We start from the raw sequence: 16,068 nt of genomic DNA, 5'->3' as shown, positions 1-16,068 counted from the left end.
AATCTCAACTGGTTAAATAAAGTTAAAAAAATAAAATAAGTGCGTTAATTATTTTTAAATGTAATTATCATTGAATTTCCTCAAGTTTTACATTTTTGTGGCCTAAAATATTGTTTTCAGATGACATGTTTTCTCATTTTTTTTCTTACGCTGATTAAAGAATATTTGATTGATTGTTTATTTTAGACAGGGACAGCATATATTCATAAAACATTTAAAAAAAAATGTAAATATATAAGATTATAGCCTTTTTAGGCAAATTTCCATCTTTAGTCCCTATAGAAAAAGTTGATGGTCTCCAATTAAAAAGACAAGTTAAATCAATGCAGAAAGAATAACAGAAACAGAAACAACAGACGGATTTGTCAATAGAAAAATACAACAGCAATTTCATAAAACATAGAAGCAGCAATTAGAAAAAATAATAAAATAGGTAAACAGATGTGACGGGATAACAAAAAAGCAAAAATAAATCAAGATTCAGCAATTTTTACCTCTAAAAGAGCCATTTGGTTCAGTTTCTTACTGACCAAAACCCAGCGATAGCTGTCAAATCCTATTTTTGTATCTAGAAAAATACAATTTACATTTTTTTTTTCAAAATTTAGCTTTTAAATATTGGCATAAATCAAATTGAATAGTGTTATCTTTTTCTATATGTAACAATTTGAATTTCTTTTATTTTTGACAGCAGCACAGACATGTTCCTTTGAAAATAAAATCCGTCCGGTGTCAAACCGCAAACTAATTTATTCTTTAAACCCAAAGAGCCACAATGGAGGACCAAAAGAGCTGCATGTGGCTCTGTAGCTTCAGCTGGGAAATTCCAGTATTAAAACCACAAACATATTAATTAGGAAGGCTAAAATATTCCCTATAAATACATCTCAAAGTAATGAGTGTTTTACTGATCTTCTGTCTAAGTTTGTCTTGTTTTTGTTACTTCAGGATGTCAGCTGTTAAAATGACAGAGGGCAGCGTGCAGGTGGAGTCCTGCAGCGCGCCTCTGTTCTACAGAAGAAGCGAACCCTCAGATGCCAGGATGTCCGTCCTGCTGCTTCACGGCATCCGCTTCTCCTCGGAAAACTGGCTCAACATCGGCACGATGGACACTCTGGCCAAAGCCGGCTGCTGCGCCGTGGCGATTGACCTGCCCGGTGGGTTTGGTTGCTCCTAAAATGTTTTCTTTTTGTTAGGACTTCACCTTTTAAACATTTTCATTTATGTTCTTAATGTCTTTAATTCTTCCTCCTCCGTATTTAAAACCTGCTGTTTTCTGCCCGTAGAACTCGGTCGATCTAAATCAGCCAAAGGCCCAGCAGCAGTGGGAGAGCTGGCTCCGGCAGGTTTCTTAAAGGAGGTGTGTGAGAAGCTGAACCTGCTCCCGGTGGTGGTGATCAGCCCATCCCTCAGTGGGATGTATTCACTCCCTTTCCTCCTGGAATACCAGGATCTGGTTCGAGCTTATATCCCCGTCGCTCCCATTTGCACTGAAAAGTTCACAGCAGAGCAGTACCAACGAGTGAAGGTATGTTTGTGTGTGTTGCTCTGGGAAAACCTCTTACAGTTTTTCTACTTTTCACTTCTTCTTTTCTTCTTCTTTCATTTTTTTGTGATGCTAGCATCAGTAGTGTAGCTGGAAAATCCAGCATTTAAAAAAGAAATGTGCACACATTAATAAATTGATAATCAATCCATAAAAGTAGAGATTGATGCAAAGCATAATGCTAAAGTCTGCTAGCTTTATGCTAACGTATAATGGAATTTCCCATAGGATGGCTAATGCTAACGCGTCACATACATTTCTGACTAAATGAACATCTTTTTGTGCTCAAAGGCCTGAATTTTCTAAACTTTTTAAAGAAAAATATTTTTTTAAGTAACCATTAGTGGTCTAAAACAATTTAATGCTCATACTTTCTTCTTCTACTGAAATAAGGTCTAATACTGCAGCTCGATCGCCACCTAGTGGCCAAACTGAAACGCCCTCCAGGAGAGGCAGAACAATTGTTGGAGATTCTCTGTTTGAGAATCCGTGTAACACTGTCTGATAAACAATCTCTTTATATTTCACTAATACATTTTACAATATGTGAACTGTATTAGATTAATATAAATAACATAGTTAAAGATTATTTATGTATTTCTAGACAAATGTGTAAACTCAAAAATTAAAAAATTCAACTGAGTGGATCAAAAGAATTGCAAAAAAATCGAATCGATTCTGGAAATTATCTGCGATATTCAACCCTATTAATGACATGTATGGAACCTGTGCAGGTACATAATAAGTTGGTGAAACTCAGTTTAAAACATGGATGTTCTGCAGAATTGTAGCAGATTTCTGTTGATTTTTGAGTTTTTTTTGAGCTGTAAAATAAAAAAATAAAAAAATCTTGAAATCAGTTAAACAGCAGGCATCTCAATCTATGATTCTTTCTCTTTTTTAATGGAGTCATGGAAAAGAACAGACTTTTCTGTCATATTCTGCCACTGTGATGTGGACTTGTAGTCTTTTCAGGCTTGCACTTTTTTTTTTTTTTTTTTAAGAAAATTTCATTTCAAAATAAGTCAATGCTGCTGGAATCCTTTCAAAAGGCTAAAAAATTACTGACATCAATCTATTTTCTAACAAAAGGTTATTTTATAAAATGTTTCACTGAAAAAAACCCGTCACGACCCTCATAACTTTAGAGCAAACATCCGTCTCAGACGTGCTCCAGCTCACCTCGAACAAAAGACCGCAGACAGTTGGGAAAAGACAGCTTGACAGATATTTTTCACAAAAGGCGGATAATTACAGCATTAAATTAACAACTTTTGAAAAGTTTGGGCGGATGGTGAAACATTAATCATGCAGAAATAATTTAAAGCGATTTCCTTTTACCTCAAAAGGCACCACTGGAGTTTTAAAGAATTTTCTGCCTCATGACTGCGTTGAGTACTTTGTTTTATTGTCTCTGCACCAGCAGGAGTAAATCTGTAACATCTGAAGCATATTTGAAATTCCACGTGGTATTTGTGTATTTGTGTGTCCAGGTTCCGACACTGATTGTTTATGGGGATCAGGACTCTCAGCTCGGGGAGGTCTCGCTCCGTAATCTGAAGAATCTGGTCGATCACAGGGTGGTGGTTATGGAGGGAGCAGGTCATCCTTGTTACCTGGACGACCCAGACGTCTGGCACAAAGCGCTGACGGATTTCCTCAACAGGCTGTAAAGCTTTTTACATTTAAAGTAGTTCTCCGTATAAAAGAAAATTAAATTTTATCTTATTTCAGTAAATGAATTCAACCCACGGTGTTCACACTGTACTAGCAGGGAGGGGCTTCTTCTTCATAAAATGTCAAAGCGGTACAAATCTGGTGAATCTTGCTCCAAGTTTTGAATGTGTGCATATATTATTTAACCTTTTTATTAGAAGTGGCTGCTTGAGCGTGTCATTGAGGGCAGTGTGAAGGTGCACACACACCGGCCGTGTCGGCGCGCAATCAAGCGACTTTTGATGAAAAGTCATTGTAAACGCGCAGCTGATTGGTCCAATCAGGGACTCGGATTTAGGATTTAGTGGGTATCGCAGGTAAAGCAGGGAGGGGCCAAACATGATCACAAAGGAGAAATGTGTGAATGCTGAGTGATTCTCCTGATCCTTTCTGTACGTTTATCGGCACGTAAAAACTCAATCACACTTTCAGCGATTTCAGCAATCTTAGTCTCAAAATGTTCAGTTTGTTCGGGATATTACTGCTTGTATTTTTGGTATTCATAAACTTTATAGTTTTTGAAATATTGAGCAAAATAGAAAATGTTGAAATTAAAATATTATGAGTATATTAGCTACAAGCATTTTAATTATATTCATGGGCAATGCTTTGATCTTTTATAGTAATTAAAAAAATGGGGGTTTACCTAATATATTAGCAAGATGCTAACGTTTTTTGCTAATTTGTTATCTACTGGGGTTTTTTTAGGCTAATTTAGAGTTTACCTTCTATTTTAGCAACATGCTAACATTCTTGACTAATTTAGTTTACTGAGAAATTTTACACTATTTCTGGGTCTATCTAGTATTTACGCAATGTGCTAGCTTTTTTGGCTAAATTGGTATCTACTTAGTTTGTTATGCTAATTAGGAGTCTAGCTAATATTTTAGAAACATGGTAACATTTTTGACTGATTTGTCATCTACTGAGGGTTTTTTTAGGCTAATTTAGAGTTTACCTAATATTTTAGTAACATGCTAAAGTTTTTGACTAATTTGTTATCTACTGAGTTTTTTTAAGCTCATTTAGAATTTAGCTTCTATTTTAGCAACAGGCAAAAATTTTTGACTAATTTAGTTTACTGAGTTTTTTATACTAATTTGAAGTTTAGCTAGTATTTATACAATGTGCTAGCTTTTTTGGCAAATTTGGCATCTACTGAGGTTTTTTTTGCTGACTTGGAGTTTATCTTCTATTTTAGCAACATGCTAACGTTTTTGGCTAATTTAGTTTACTGAGGAATTTTAGGCTATTTTGGTGTTTAGCTAGCATTAAAGCAACATGCTAACTTTTTTGGGCTAATTTTGAGTTAACACGCTAAATATTTTTGCTAAATTGGCATGTATTAGGGATTTTTAAGCAATTTTGCTACAATTTTTTCAGAAATTTTGGTCAACTTTCGTGCTCTTTCATAGTTCTTTAACTAAATTTCCAGTCTTTTAGCAAATTTCACACTTTGCAAATAGCTTTTACATCTTCAGCAAATCCCTTCAACAATTAAAGTAAATTGCGTCACCATTATCAGCAAAAAGCTTCAGCATCTTCTGCGACTACTTTCAGAAAAAGTATTCACACTTGTATTATTGTGGGTAATGCAACTTTTCTAGTTAATCATTGCACTTTTTGCCTGGTTGGATTAACGTGACACCCAGACAGACATTTAAAGGAACAGAGTTGTAAACAAAAGTAAACAAAAAGGCCTGGAGCGAGAGTTGCAGATTTGCACTGCTTTGACTTTTTTCTCGGAGGTTCTCCCCACTCTAGGTGGTGGAGGAGCGCTAACGAACAGTAAAAATACAATACAATAGACCTTCATCCAACAGTAACTAGGATAGGCTCCAGCAACAACCCTAAAAGGGATTCAACATGTTCTAGAGATGGATGGATTATTTTTTTTAATATAACGCCTATGAAAAAATAATCTTTTTCTTTTTTTAATGTTGTCTAAACTTAATTTGTCATCTTAAAGTACTTGTTTTTCATAAATGAAAGTTGTAATTTTTGAGACTTGGCAAGACTTTTAATAAAGTTTATGATTAAAAATAAAAATTAACATTGCTTAATATAAATATTATTTTTATCCAGTTCAATTAATTTAAAAAAAGGAAACAAATACTATGTTTTCTAGAAATATCTTGTTATTTTGTATGCAAATTGTTGTCAGTATATGAAATTTATTTTCACATTTGAAAAACAAATAAAAAGTAAAATAATTCAAATATATATATTTGGGTTATTTTCCTTTATGGCTCTAAAACCAGCAACCAAATGAAAAACCAAAACACCACACAATGAAATTGAAGTGAAAAATATGAACATTATTTAATAACTGATTCTCTGTAATAAACAATTTGAAAATATTATACAAGGAGTCACAGACACAATATTTTACAAAGTTTGCCCTCTTCTTTTTTTTTTCTTTAGCATCATCCATACAAAAGAAAAGTAAAAATGGAGCGACGTGAACCGGTGCCCAAAAAAAGGAGCTAAATCTGTCTCACGCACAGACATTCACGCCCACACGCGCACTAGAAGAAACCAAAAAAGAAAAAAAATCCAAAAACATGTTGACGTCAGATCTCAAACTTATCAACAGTGCTGTTATTCCTACATATGTATTTTAAACTTCACTTTTATGATCAACTGGTACTTTTTTCCCCCTAAATGTTGCTGTTATTTTCTTATTTTATTTTTTAACACTTGTCAAACATGGTCACATAGCACCAGACTACAGACTACAGAATCACATACACACGTGTCTTTCCCACAGAGACGCACCAACACAGATGCAGCGAGGGTCAGGAGGGTGCTTCTCAAAAACCCTCCTTCGCTTGTCCTACAGAGAGGTCTTAAAGCTAACCCCTACCTCTCATCCCCAAGCTGGTCCAATTTTCTAAATGTGGATTTTTTTTTTACATTTTATTTTATGATTTTCATTCAATAATGCATTTGTTTTGGCAAAAGTGAATTTCTCAAACCAGAGAAAAGCAGGCACGTGTGTCCACTCCGGATGTGCACACATTGCTGCGGGACTCTGGAGTCGCCCTCTGGTTCGCCGCTGCTCTGTGGAGACCCACTCCCTGAGCTTGCCTCTTGACATCCAACAGGGAAGAAACAAAACTAAAGAAACAAAAGAACACCCGGGGGGGGAGCAACGCCCCTGCCTCACTTCTGCACAGTGTTGGATTTTCTTCCAGCTGGGCATAAATAAGTGTCATTACATGGTTGTTTACAGGTGTGTGCATATTATCTCAGTGCAGATACGCAGAGTGTAGGTCTAGGCATTTTTAAAGTTCACGTGTGAGACCGCACGGATCCAGCAAAAAGCGAGGAAGTTGCAGGGGGTACATTTCCACAGAGATGATTAGCGTTCATTTACAGACAGTGGAAATACAGACAGACTTCATGGCACAGGACAGAGACAAACAAATGCCAGTAAAGTAAAACAGCTTCAGGCATCAGCAGACGCGGTTAGGGCCAAACCGAATACCTTAAACAGTCTCAAACGGGGATTTTCTTCGCTTTCTGTGCCAATTAGGACGAAGATTCGTTGGGTTATATGTTTTGGAAATCCAAGACTCAATCTGAATTCTTCCTTTCTCCCTACTCCTCCATTTGAAGGGGCATTTTTAGTGCAAGTGTGTCCGGAAGTCATACGTGTCAAAAATTATGACCTACTTCTTTGTCTATTTCCCTTTTTTATTAATTTATCCCCATTTTTTTAACCCCCATTTGGGGTCTGTGCATTTGTGCTTTAGAGCTCTTCTTTTATTTATTTTTAATCAAAATGCTGGTGGGTTTTCAGAATATCAGTGCATAACAACTGATTTCTCCTGATGTTTATTTACATCATGTGATCAAAATAATCTTGGTTAAAAAACATGGACATGAAATGGGAAACAGGGAAGTTTCAAGAAGCTCAATTTTTAAGGCTCGGATATCCAAATTCAAGACTTTAAAGACTTTTTAAGGTATTATTGTAAAAAAATCCTAAATTCAATGCTTTTAAGACTTTTTAAGAACCCTGAAAAATATTGGTGACGTCATCAAACGAAAGTGACGTCCGAATTATGACATACTATTTTTTATTGCTGGGTGTCGATTATAATTTCCAGAAATGATTCGATTCACAAGAGCCTAGATCGATTTGATTCAGATTCTTTTTCGATTCTTCGATCCCTCAATTCAATTCAATTAAATTTTGAATTTACGCGTTTATACACATCTATTTAGAATATATATTAATAATCTTCCATATGTTTTGAACATATTTATATTAATCTGAAACAGTTTACTTACTGTAAAATTGACTAGTGAAATAATGATTGTTAATATCATACAGTTTTACATGGTTTCTCAAAAGCAGAAGTTCTAACTAAAATGTTCAGATCATTAACATTGTAAACTTTGTTCTGCTTCTCCTGGAGGGCGTTTCAGTTCGGCCACTAGGTGGCGATCACGCTACAGCAGTACCTTTTTTTTTCCAGAAAAAGAAGACAGTATAAGCAGAAAATGATGTTTTGGACCAAAAATGGCTACTTTAAAAAATATTTACTAAAAAAGTTTAGAAATTCATGCCTGTGAGTTTATAAATATGTTTATTTAATCATCATGTATGTTTAGGTCGACCGAGGGTTAGCATGGGAAATCCCATTATACAATAGCATCAAGCTAGAGGACTTTAGCTTTATGTGCTAAATTAATTTATATTTTTATGAATTGATTATGGATCTCTTAAGCTTAAGTTGATTTAAATCAATTAATCAATTTTATCAACCCTGCCCTACTATTTTTTCATATCTCTCCATTTGGAGGGCTAAATGTAGGGGAAGGGAAGAATTCAGATTGGGCCCAAAACTTCCATTTAATTTCAAGCTGCTAATTTTCCTTTCAGCTGGAAACATTACAGCTAGCTCCAGCTAAAGACGGCGGTGGGAGTATTATAATGCGTTTGCATCTGCGCTGTTTAACACTAAGGCATTCAGAGAGGCTTTGTTGACTCTGTCGCATAAAACTAAAAACACTCGACTACACATTCTTTCACATCTCCTCCTCTAATATTAACATCTAAGCAGACTGATAGTAACAAGTGGATCTTTTTGTGTCCCTCTTTTCTTCACGACAACACTGGATTTTTGACTATTTTTAACCACGGAAACGGCTGCGCTCCTCCACACGCGCACTTGGAGGGTTTTGAAACTAACATTCACACAATAACATACAAGTCAGGCAGAACTATAGCAGTCAGGTGGCCCCCCAAAAAATTAAACCCCCTCCCCACTGAAGTGGCTGTATAGTGATGGTGATTATAGCTCTATATGCTTGGCTTTGTGAAGCAACGGTGTAGTAACTCCATGTGGGAGGCTCTGGAGGGGAGCAGCAACAACAGCCAAGAGTGCAAATGCATCAAGCTGCGCCAGTCAATGCATTAGCTTTCGGTAAAGCTAGTTTTACAGCCAAAGTAGCATCCAGAGCCTCGAACGGCGTCATGAAGGTACTAGACGGTGACTCCAGTCGTATACAGCCAGTGTGATCAAAAACAAAGTGCTGGAAGGCACTATGAACTGAGCGGCTCCTGAAGGTGGGAGTCGTGACACACAAAAGTGACAAATACTTGGTGGCCTTGATAGGACAGGAATTGAAAGTAAATGAGTAGCCCTCCCCCTGAACTGTTGTGAGGCTTTTGACATGAGTAAAGCGCAGCAAAGGATTGGCAGAGGTTTGCTCATTTCAGGGTAGAGTGTATGTTTTTTTTTTTTTTAACCCTTTAACGCCGGTGACGCTTAAACACTAAATCTTTAACTTTTCAAAATCCACTGGAATTATCGTGTTAACTAGGACTGCCACGATTAGTCAACTAATTCAATAGTTGATTAGTCGTTACTTTATATTAAATGGAGTCTGTGTGGTAAAGTTGAACAAAGTTGTGAGCATTAAGCACCAAAAAATGAACTATTTTTTGTCATTATTTGAGTCAATAAGATAAAAATTTTATCTTTGGTGAAAAATAATTCCGAACTCATTAGAGAGATGAAGAATATACTTTCCATCAAACTCATTTTGACAGGTGACCTTTGACCCTATATACCCTTTATATATAAAACAATTATATTAAATTGTTACATCATCTTGAGGGGCGGGGCACCTGCCAAAAACGAGTTTGATGGATGGTATAAGGTCAAAGGTCACCTGTCAAAGTGAGTTTGATGGAAAGTATATTTCTTATCTCTCTCATTTGATTTAATCTTGTTTAATCCCAGAAACTAAAAGGGACAAAGGCTGCATGGTTCATTAAAAGTTTAATAAACTATCATCATTTTTTGTAGTTAGCTTAAAGCTAATGATGGTTAACATGTGTGCTTTACATCAACTTTGCGCATGACCTGATTAGTCGACAAATCGGAAAAAATACTTGGTGATTAGTCAACTATAGTGCTGCCACAAACAATTACTTTAGTAGTTGATTAATCACCGATTATTTTTTCAGATTGTTCGACTAATCGGGTCATGTTTAAAGTGGATCTAAAACACACATCTTAACCATAATTAGCTTTAAACTAACAAAAACTAGATATATTCACAGTAGCATTATCTGCTACAATGTTAGTGTGAATGGTGTAAGTTGAATTTGGCCAAATTAGCCTAAAAAAAGCCTAGGTTAGCCAAAACAGCTAGCATGTGGCTGAAATGTTAGCTAAACACATAAAAGCCTAAAAAACAAACGGAATTAGCAAAAAAAAACAGCTAGCATGTCGCTGAAATATTACCTAAATTCCAAAACAGCCTAAAGAAAAACAAACAAAAAAAGCTCAAGTTAGCCAAAACAGTTAGCATGAAGCTGAAATATTAGCGAAACACAAAAATAGCCTAAAAAACAGACAAAAAAAAACAACAAAAAAAAAAAAACGGAATTAGCCAAAACAGCTAGCATGTAGCTGAAATATTACCTAAATTCCAAAACAGCCTAAAAACAAAAAAAAGCCCAATTTAGCAAAAAGAGCTAACATGTAGCTGAAATATTAACTAAACTCCAAATTAGCCTAAAAAAACCTTAATAAGTGCTAAAATAGTCCAAAAAGCTAGCAGAATGCCATTATAACTTTCAACTTTACTACACTCTTGACTCCATATATTACAAAGTAACGACCAATCAACGATTAAATTAGTCGTCGACTATTTTAATAGCCGATTAGTCGTCAGTTAGTCAACTAATCGTGGCAGCCCTAGTCAACTATTTAAATAGTCGTTTGTGGCAGCCCTAGTGTTAACAAATAAAAAAACTACAGTGGAGCTCCTGTGTTAAAGGGTTAAAGTACTGTCTCGAGGTTAGAATGGTTGATCGTAAAAGGAGAATAGTACACGACATCAACAATGCTTCTGCAGCAACCGAACACTGAATCATAGTTTACAGCCGGCCTGAGAGCCAGAAAGCACTAGCGCTGAATAGCAAATATCAGGAAAACACTTCAAGAAATGTGATTACCATAATTTAATTACAATAGAGCCCAGTGGATGTTATTATTTTTTTTTCCTCTCCTGTAATTAAGAGCTGCCCAAAATGAGTCAGGATTCAGTTGCTGAGGGTTCCCTCTTACGGTTCTTCATGTTTTGGCTAAAAAGAATAAGACCACATGAAAGTATATCTCATTTTGGCAATAAATTGTCTCAAACACCTTTGCAAATTAAAACCCTAATACAGTTTGTTAGCAATACTCATCACTTTAGCAGGTAATACTTGACATTTTATATACTAGACAGTTTTGCAATTTTCTCGTATGGTGGCTAAAACTGACTGGATGGTCCTCCACCTAGTGTGAGGCGATCGGCAGAGTGGTGAGGAGGAGAGCAGAGGGAGGAGGCAAACCTCAGGGAAAAGTCTGGGATCTCACCATCCCTCCTCCTCCTCCATGTTGGGGCGGTTTACTCGTTTTTAAGTGTCTTCTGATGCTGCGGGCGCCGTGGCGCCGCCCACTCTTCCTGCAGATGAAGGCTAACCGGCGGAGGACACAAACATCTGGCAGTTGTCACTAAGCGACACGGACTGGGTAGCGTGGCACTCAGGGCTTCCAGCTTGCTCTGATGGGAAGTCCCCTCATTACCTATGGAGATACCGGGAGGAGGGTGAGAGGAGACGGGCGAGGGGCTTGAGGGGGCGGGACTACGGCCCACGGAGGCTAAAGGGAGGATGGAGTTAATTCAGTATAGAGTGCAGGTAAGGGCTGATCGCTGGATAAAGCAGGAGCAGCTGAAGGAGCAGTAAAGCGCAGAGGGGCGGGCGGAAAGAGTGGCCACGCCCACAATCTGATGTGTTTTCCTACGGGAGAAAAAAAAATAGTTACAAGTTAACTCACGTTGTTTCTTTAGCATCTTAGTGATCTACAAATAAACCTTTTTACAACATATAATAAGATCGTTTCTATTGGCACAAAATAGCATTTAGTTATGACACGATCGCCACCTAGTGGCCAAACTGAAACACCCTCCAGGAGAAGCAGAACATACTACTAATGCTTTTTAATGTCTTATAACTAGGTTATTAAGGATTCCTATTATAAACTTGAAGTTCTTACTGATTATCATCAAAGGATAATAGTACACTGTTGCAGAAATCCTTACTACACATCAATAAACGAGGGGAAATCAATGTCTAAAAGATATAGATGCATTAAAAGCTGAAACTATAAAAAAAAATTTTTTTTTTTAATTGAAACTGTTTTGGTGGAACATGAACATGTTATGAAATCTGATTTTATACTCACAGCTACGTTGTTATCGAAGCACGTGGAGGGTCCTTTTCGATAGCGCGCCACATTTATGGCTTCACAGGGATTTTCCTCCTTGACTGAAAGGAACTCACTTAAAGAAAATCTTCTGAAGAGTAAAAAAACATCTTGATTTGTGTGTGTGTGTGTGTGAAATGTGCCCACAGCTGTGGTGAGAGGGAAGCATTAGATGGGAGCGTGCGTCCTTTGATGCCAGCATGTTACAAGTTTATGAAAGGATACACTCTTCCTCCTCCTGGGAAAGCTTCTCTATCTCACACGTGTAGCACTGAATCTTTTCTGCCACCACGAACAGCAGGTTTGTGTTGTTTATCCTCTTGGCGTGAATTAGCCTGCAGACAGTGATAAAGGAGTTCACGTTGTGCATTCGAATCAAACAAATGTCTGCAAACGCATCAGTCAATCCAAGACGCCGTTCCATTAAAATGGTCAGCACAGTTCTTAAAGATCAGCACGTTTCAGGTCACGTTCAGACCTGGAGCAGTTGCCGCAGTCTTGGAGGATGTTGTAGGAACTGCTGAGGTTAGTCAGGTAGAACTGAGTCTGGATGGTGACACAACTCCTTTCCTTTGAGTCATATCCCTCTGCGCTGACCCTTTCTGCGTCACAAAAACACAGCAGTTCTCAAATCCAGGTTCAGTTTGTGCCACATAAACTCAAATCACGGAACAGACATGTTTCACTCACCTGTGATGAACCAGCTGTTGTGGGCCAGGCCATAGAGAAGCTGCTGGAACAAAGACCTGCAGAAACAGAACGCATCAGTCTCCATTCAACAACTACTTCTTTTATTAGCTTCCAAACGTGATTCGAACCTTAAAACAGTTTACTGCTAACACCTGGTCTATAGAAAAAAGGGTTGCAAAACGTGTTTTATTTTGAAAGTATTATAGAGTGCAATAAAGGTAAAGATGCAGCTTTCACTGCTTTATGTTCTAAAGTAAAGTCATCATGAAATCATTTTTCTATTTTTTACAGCTTTCTTTCCTTGTCTGATCATTTCCTTTAAATTAGGGCCGGGAATCAAAAAAAAAAAAAAATTAATCCCAAACCTGGAAAATAATTAATCGCAAATTTTTTTTTGGTCACAATATTTGCCGACCACTTATTATCTAAAAATAATCAAAAAATTTAATTTACGTACAAAATTGTACATTTAGAACATTTATTTATAATTAAATAATAAATAACTAATCAAGAACTAATTTAATTAATAACAAAAATATATCAGATTTAATCAGACTTTTGTGTTGTGTATAAACACTATTAATCGCAATGTTTTACATGATAAATTTGATGACAATATGGAGCGTTTGAACAAAAACAGGCCACAGAGAATTTTTTTTCATTGTTATTGACTGAAATGTTTAAATTTCTCAAGTGTTAACTCATAATAATAATTATTATAATGCATTTTTTTAAAGCGTCTTTCAAAACACTCAAGGACATTGTACAAAGTAGAAAAATAAAATAAATATAAAAACATCACTTTAAAAAATATGTATTAAAAACACAATAAATAAGTTGACATCCTAATAAAATCAGATTACAGAAGGAAAGTTATGAATAATTATGAACAGAAGAGTCCTTTGTGAGCACAAAGCACATCAACAGTAAGATAAGCAGAACTATAAAGACTTTCATGTCTGCAGCTTTAAAACAACATTTTCTTCGTGGTGAACTTTCTCTCTGTACTGATCTTTTATTTAACCTATCAGCATTTAAATCGCTTTTCTTTGCTGCTGAAGTCGAGGCGGAGCAACGCTTGTCGTGTTACCGTGACAACGTGTCGGACCACAAATGAAATAGTCCACTTTTTGAGAGAAAGCGATCTAAACCAAAAAACAAACAAGATTAAAGTACTAAAAAAAGATTTAATATTTATTTCTTAAGCATAATTAAAACACTACTAGGAACTTTTTTTTTTTTTAAATGTCATGTGGGACTTTAATAACTAGGAAGGATCTCAGCTACTCTTATGACTTTACCCCCCAACTTTCACTATAATTTTCTCCTTTAATCCCAACACTGTTGGCTCAAATCTCCACGCGAGCAACACATCAACATGCCACAATATCACACCGTGGGTTACGTATTTTACCATGCAGCAGCTGATGTCCACCACGCCAGGTTCAAAAAGTCTGCAACTGTCGGCTACAAACACAGAAAAGACAAAGTATGAGGGGCCGTACAAGACATTATTTATTCGGAACCATTCACATTCATATATATATTCTCTTTCGCATACATATATATTCTCTTTCGCATACATATATAATTCTCTTACGCATACATATATACTCTCTTTTGCATACATATATACTCTCTTTCGCACACATATATACTCTCTTTTGCATACATATATACTCTCTTTCGCACACATATATACTCTCTTTTGCATACATATATATTCTCTTTCGCATACATATATACTCTCTTTTGCATACATATATATTCTCTTTTGCATACATATATACTCTCTTTTGCATACATATATACTCTCTTTTGCATACATATATATTCTCTTTCGCATACATATATACTCTCTGTCGCATACTTATATATTCTCTTTCGCATACATATATACTCTCTTTTGCATACATATATATTCTCTTTTGCATACATATATATTCTCTTTCGCATACATATATACTCTCTTTCGCATACATATATATTCTCTTTCGCATACATATATACTCTCTTTCGCATACATATATATTCTCTTTCGCATACATATATACTCTTCGCATACATATATACTCTCTATATGTATGCAAATATAAAGTTCTCTTGAGCATCCATCAGTCTCACTGGAATAATCTGCTGCTAGTTTAAACCACACAGCATTTAAGTTGCTCTTGTGTTTGGAGCATCTTTTTTACATTGCATGTTAATGTTAAACAAAAACTGAGGTATTTTTTTCAGAATATTTACACATTCATTCAGCCTGTTTGAAATTCACCATAAAGAGCTCACCACTGCTGCTTTAATGTACTTACAAGCATATACCGTCATTATGGGAGCAGCTACAGGTTGACCTCAGCTTAAACTGAAAATCCACTTTCAGCTTTGAATGCTACAGTTCAGTAAAGGATTCCAGTAAATGCTTACAGCTTGTTCTGAAATGTATCATCCAGTCATTTTCTAAAAAAGTTGAGGAGAAAAATGTCTTTCGGTGCAGATCTCTTCTTACCACAAAGACTCCTCTGGGTGCAGCTCCTGCTTCACTGTTGTGCACGCGCTCACACACAGACTGGTAATCGAAGGATTGCTTGCGGTTGTAGAAGGAGTTGTTGTACAGAGCGTACATCAAGTAAGGGTCGACGTCATTGAAGAACATGCCCACCTGTGGAGATCAGGGGCACCAGTCAGTATGCTGAGAGAGAAAAATGAAAGATAATAGAAAAGGAGGAAAGCATTTATAAGAAACCTTGCTCCAGTCGTCTTTCTGATTGGACATGATTAGGAATCCACCGTCGTCCACCAAATAACACAGGAGATCCTGCACAGACACGCGTGTTACCTGGAGGTCTGATGGTGCGGTCGGGCCTCAGATCATTGTAAAAACTCACGTCACTGTTGGCCTCACAGTCCATCTCACAGCCTTTGTTTGGTCCACACTGATACAAAAAAAAGTTGGTAAATCAAAACTACACAAGATCCATAAAACACAATTCAGTGGATATTTTCTAAATATTATTTTGAAAGTGTTTTGATAGCCCTGAAGTTTTAAATGTTTTCAGGTGGTAACAGATCTGCAGGAAGCTGCTAGAATTCCCCGACTCTACAAGAATCCTCTCTTTTTATCAAATTGGTGCTCTCATGCGATTAATTTTTTGTGCGATTAATTAATTGTGACCTGTAATTAATTAATCTAATTAATCGATTCTAATCACAATGATTTTTAACCCAATAATTGTGGTTAAAAGCCTCATTTTAAGGTATTTTATTTAAATTTGTGACATTGTGGTGCAGTAAAAGACCAAAATAAGATTAAAGAGGTGGATTTATGACTTTTTTTTT

At 36.4% G+C, this 16,068-nt stretch overlaps 2 protein-coding genes across 3 annotated transcripts in view; one reads left to right on the top strand and one right to left on the bottom strand.

Moving 5' to 3' along the window:
- The first annotated feature begins 162 nt into the window (after nucleotides 1–162).
- Nucleotides 163–16,068, top strand: part of abhd14b (abhydrolase domain containing 14B) — a 49,302-nt gene continuing 33,396 nt past the window's right edge. The window contains exons 1-3 of one of the 2 annotated variants that reach the window (XM_024269893.2): nucleotides 926–1,157; nucleotides 1,287–1,528; nucleotides 3,040–3,297. In XM_024269893.2, coding sequence (XP_024125661.1) covers nucleotides 950–1,157; nucleotides 1,287–1,528; nucleotides 3,040–3,219 — 630 coding nt within the window. In that variant the 5' untranslated portion in view covers nucleotides 926–949 and the 3' untranslated portion in view covers nucleotides 3,220–3,297. Of the gene's footprint in view, nucleotides 1,158–1,286; nucleotides 1,529–3,039; nucleotides 3,298–16,068 lie in introns of those variants that run through there. The other variant, XM_036212037.1, reaches the window with a different exon arrangement.
- Nucleotides 10,260–16,068, bottom strand: part of cacna2d2a (calcium channel, voltage-dependent, alpha 2/delta subunit 2a) — a gene marked incomplete in the record, with an annotated part of 243,323 nt that continues 237,514 nt past the window's right edge. The window contains 9 exon segments of the mRNA XM_024269892.2: nucleotides 10,260–11,576; nucleotides 12,022–12,104; nucleotides 12,268–12,377; nucleotides 12,521–12,644; nucleotides 12,733–12,788; nucleotides 14,147–14,199; nucleotides 15,239–15,391; nucleotides 15,476–15,547; nucleotides 15,618–15,665. Of these exon segments, the coding sequence (XP_024125660.2) occupies nucleotides 11,454–11,576; nucleotides 12,022–12,104; nucleotides 12,268–12,377; nucleotides 12,521–12,644; nucleotides 12,733–12,788; nucleotides 14,147–14,199; nucleotides 15,239–15,391; nucleotides 15,476–15,547; nucleotides 15,618–15,665 (822 nt within the window).

Source organism: Oryzias melastigma, linkage group LG5 (genome assembly GCF_002922805.2).
Source record: "Oryzias melastigma strain HK-1 linkage group LG5, ASM292280v2, whole genome shotgun sequence".
NCBI classification, from domain to species: domain Eukaryota; kingdom Metazoa; phylum Chordata; class Actinopteri; order Beloniformes; family Adrianichthyidae; genus Oryzias; species Oryzias melastigma.
This window is presented reverse-complemented; position numbering and strand designations above follow the sequence as displayed.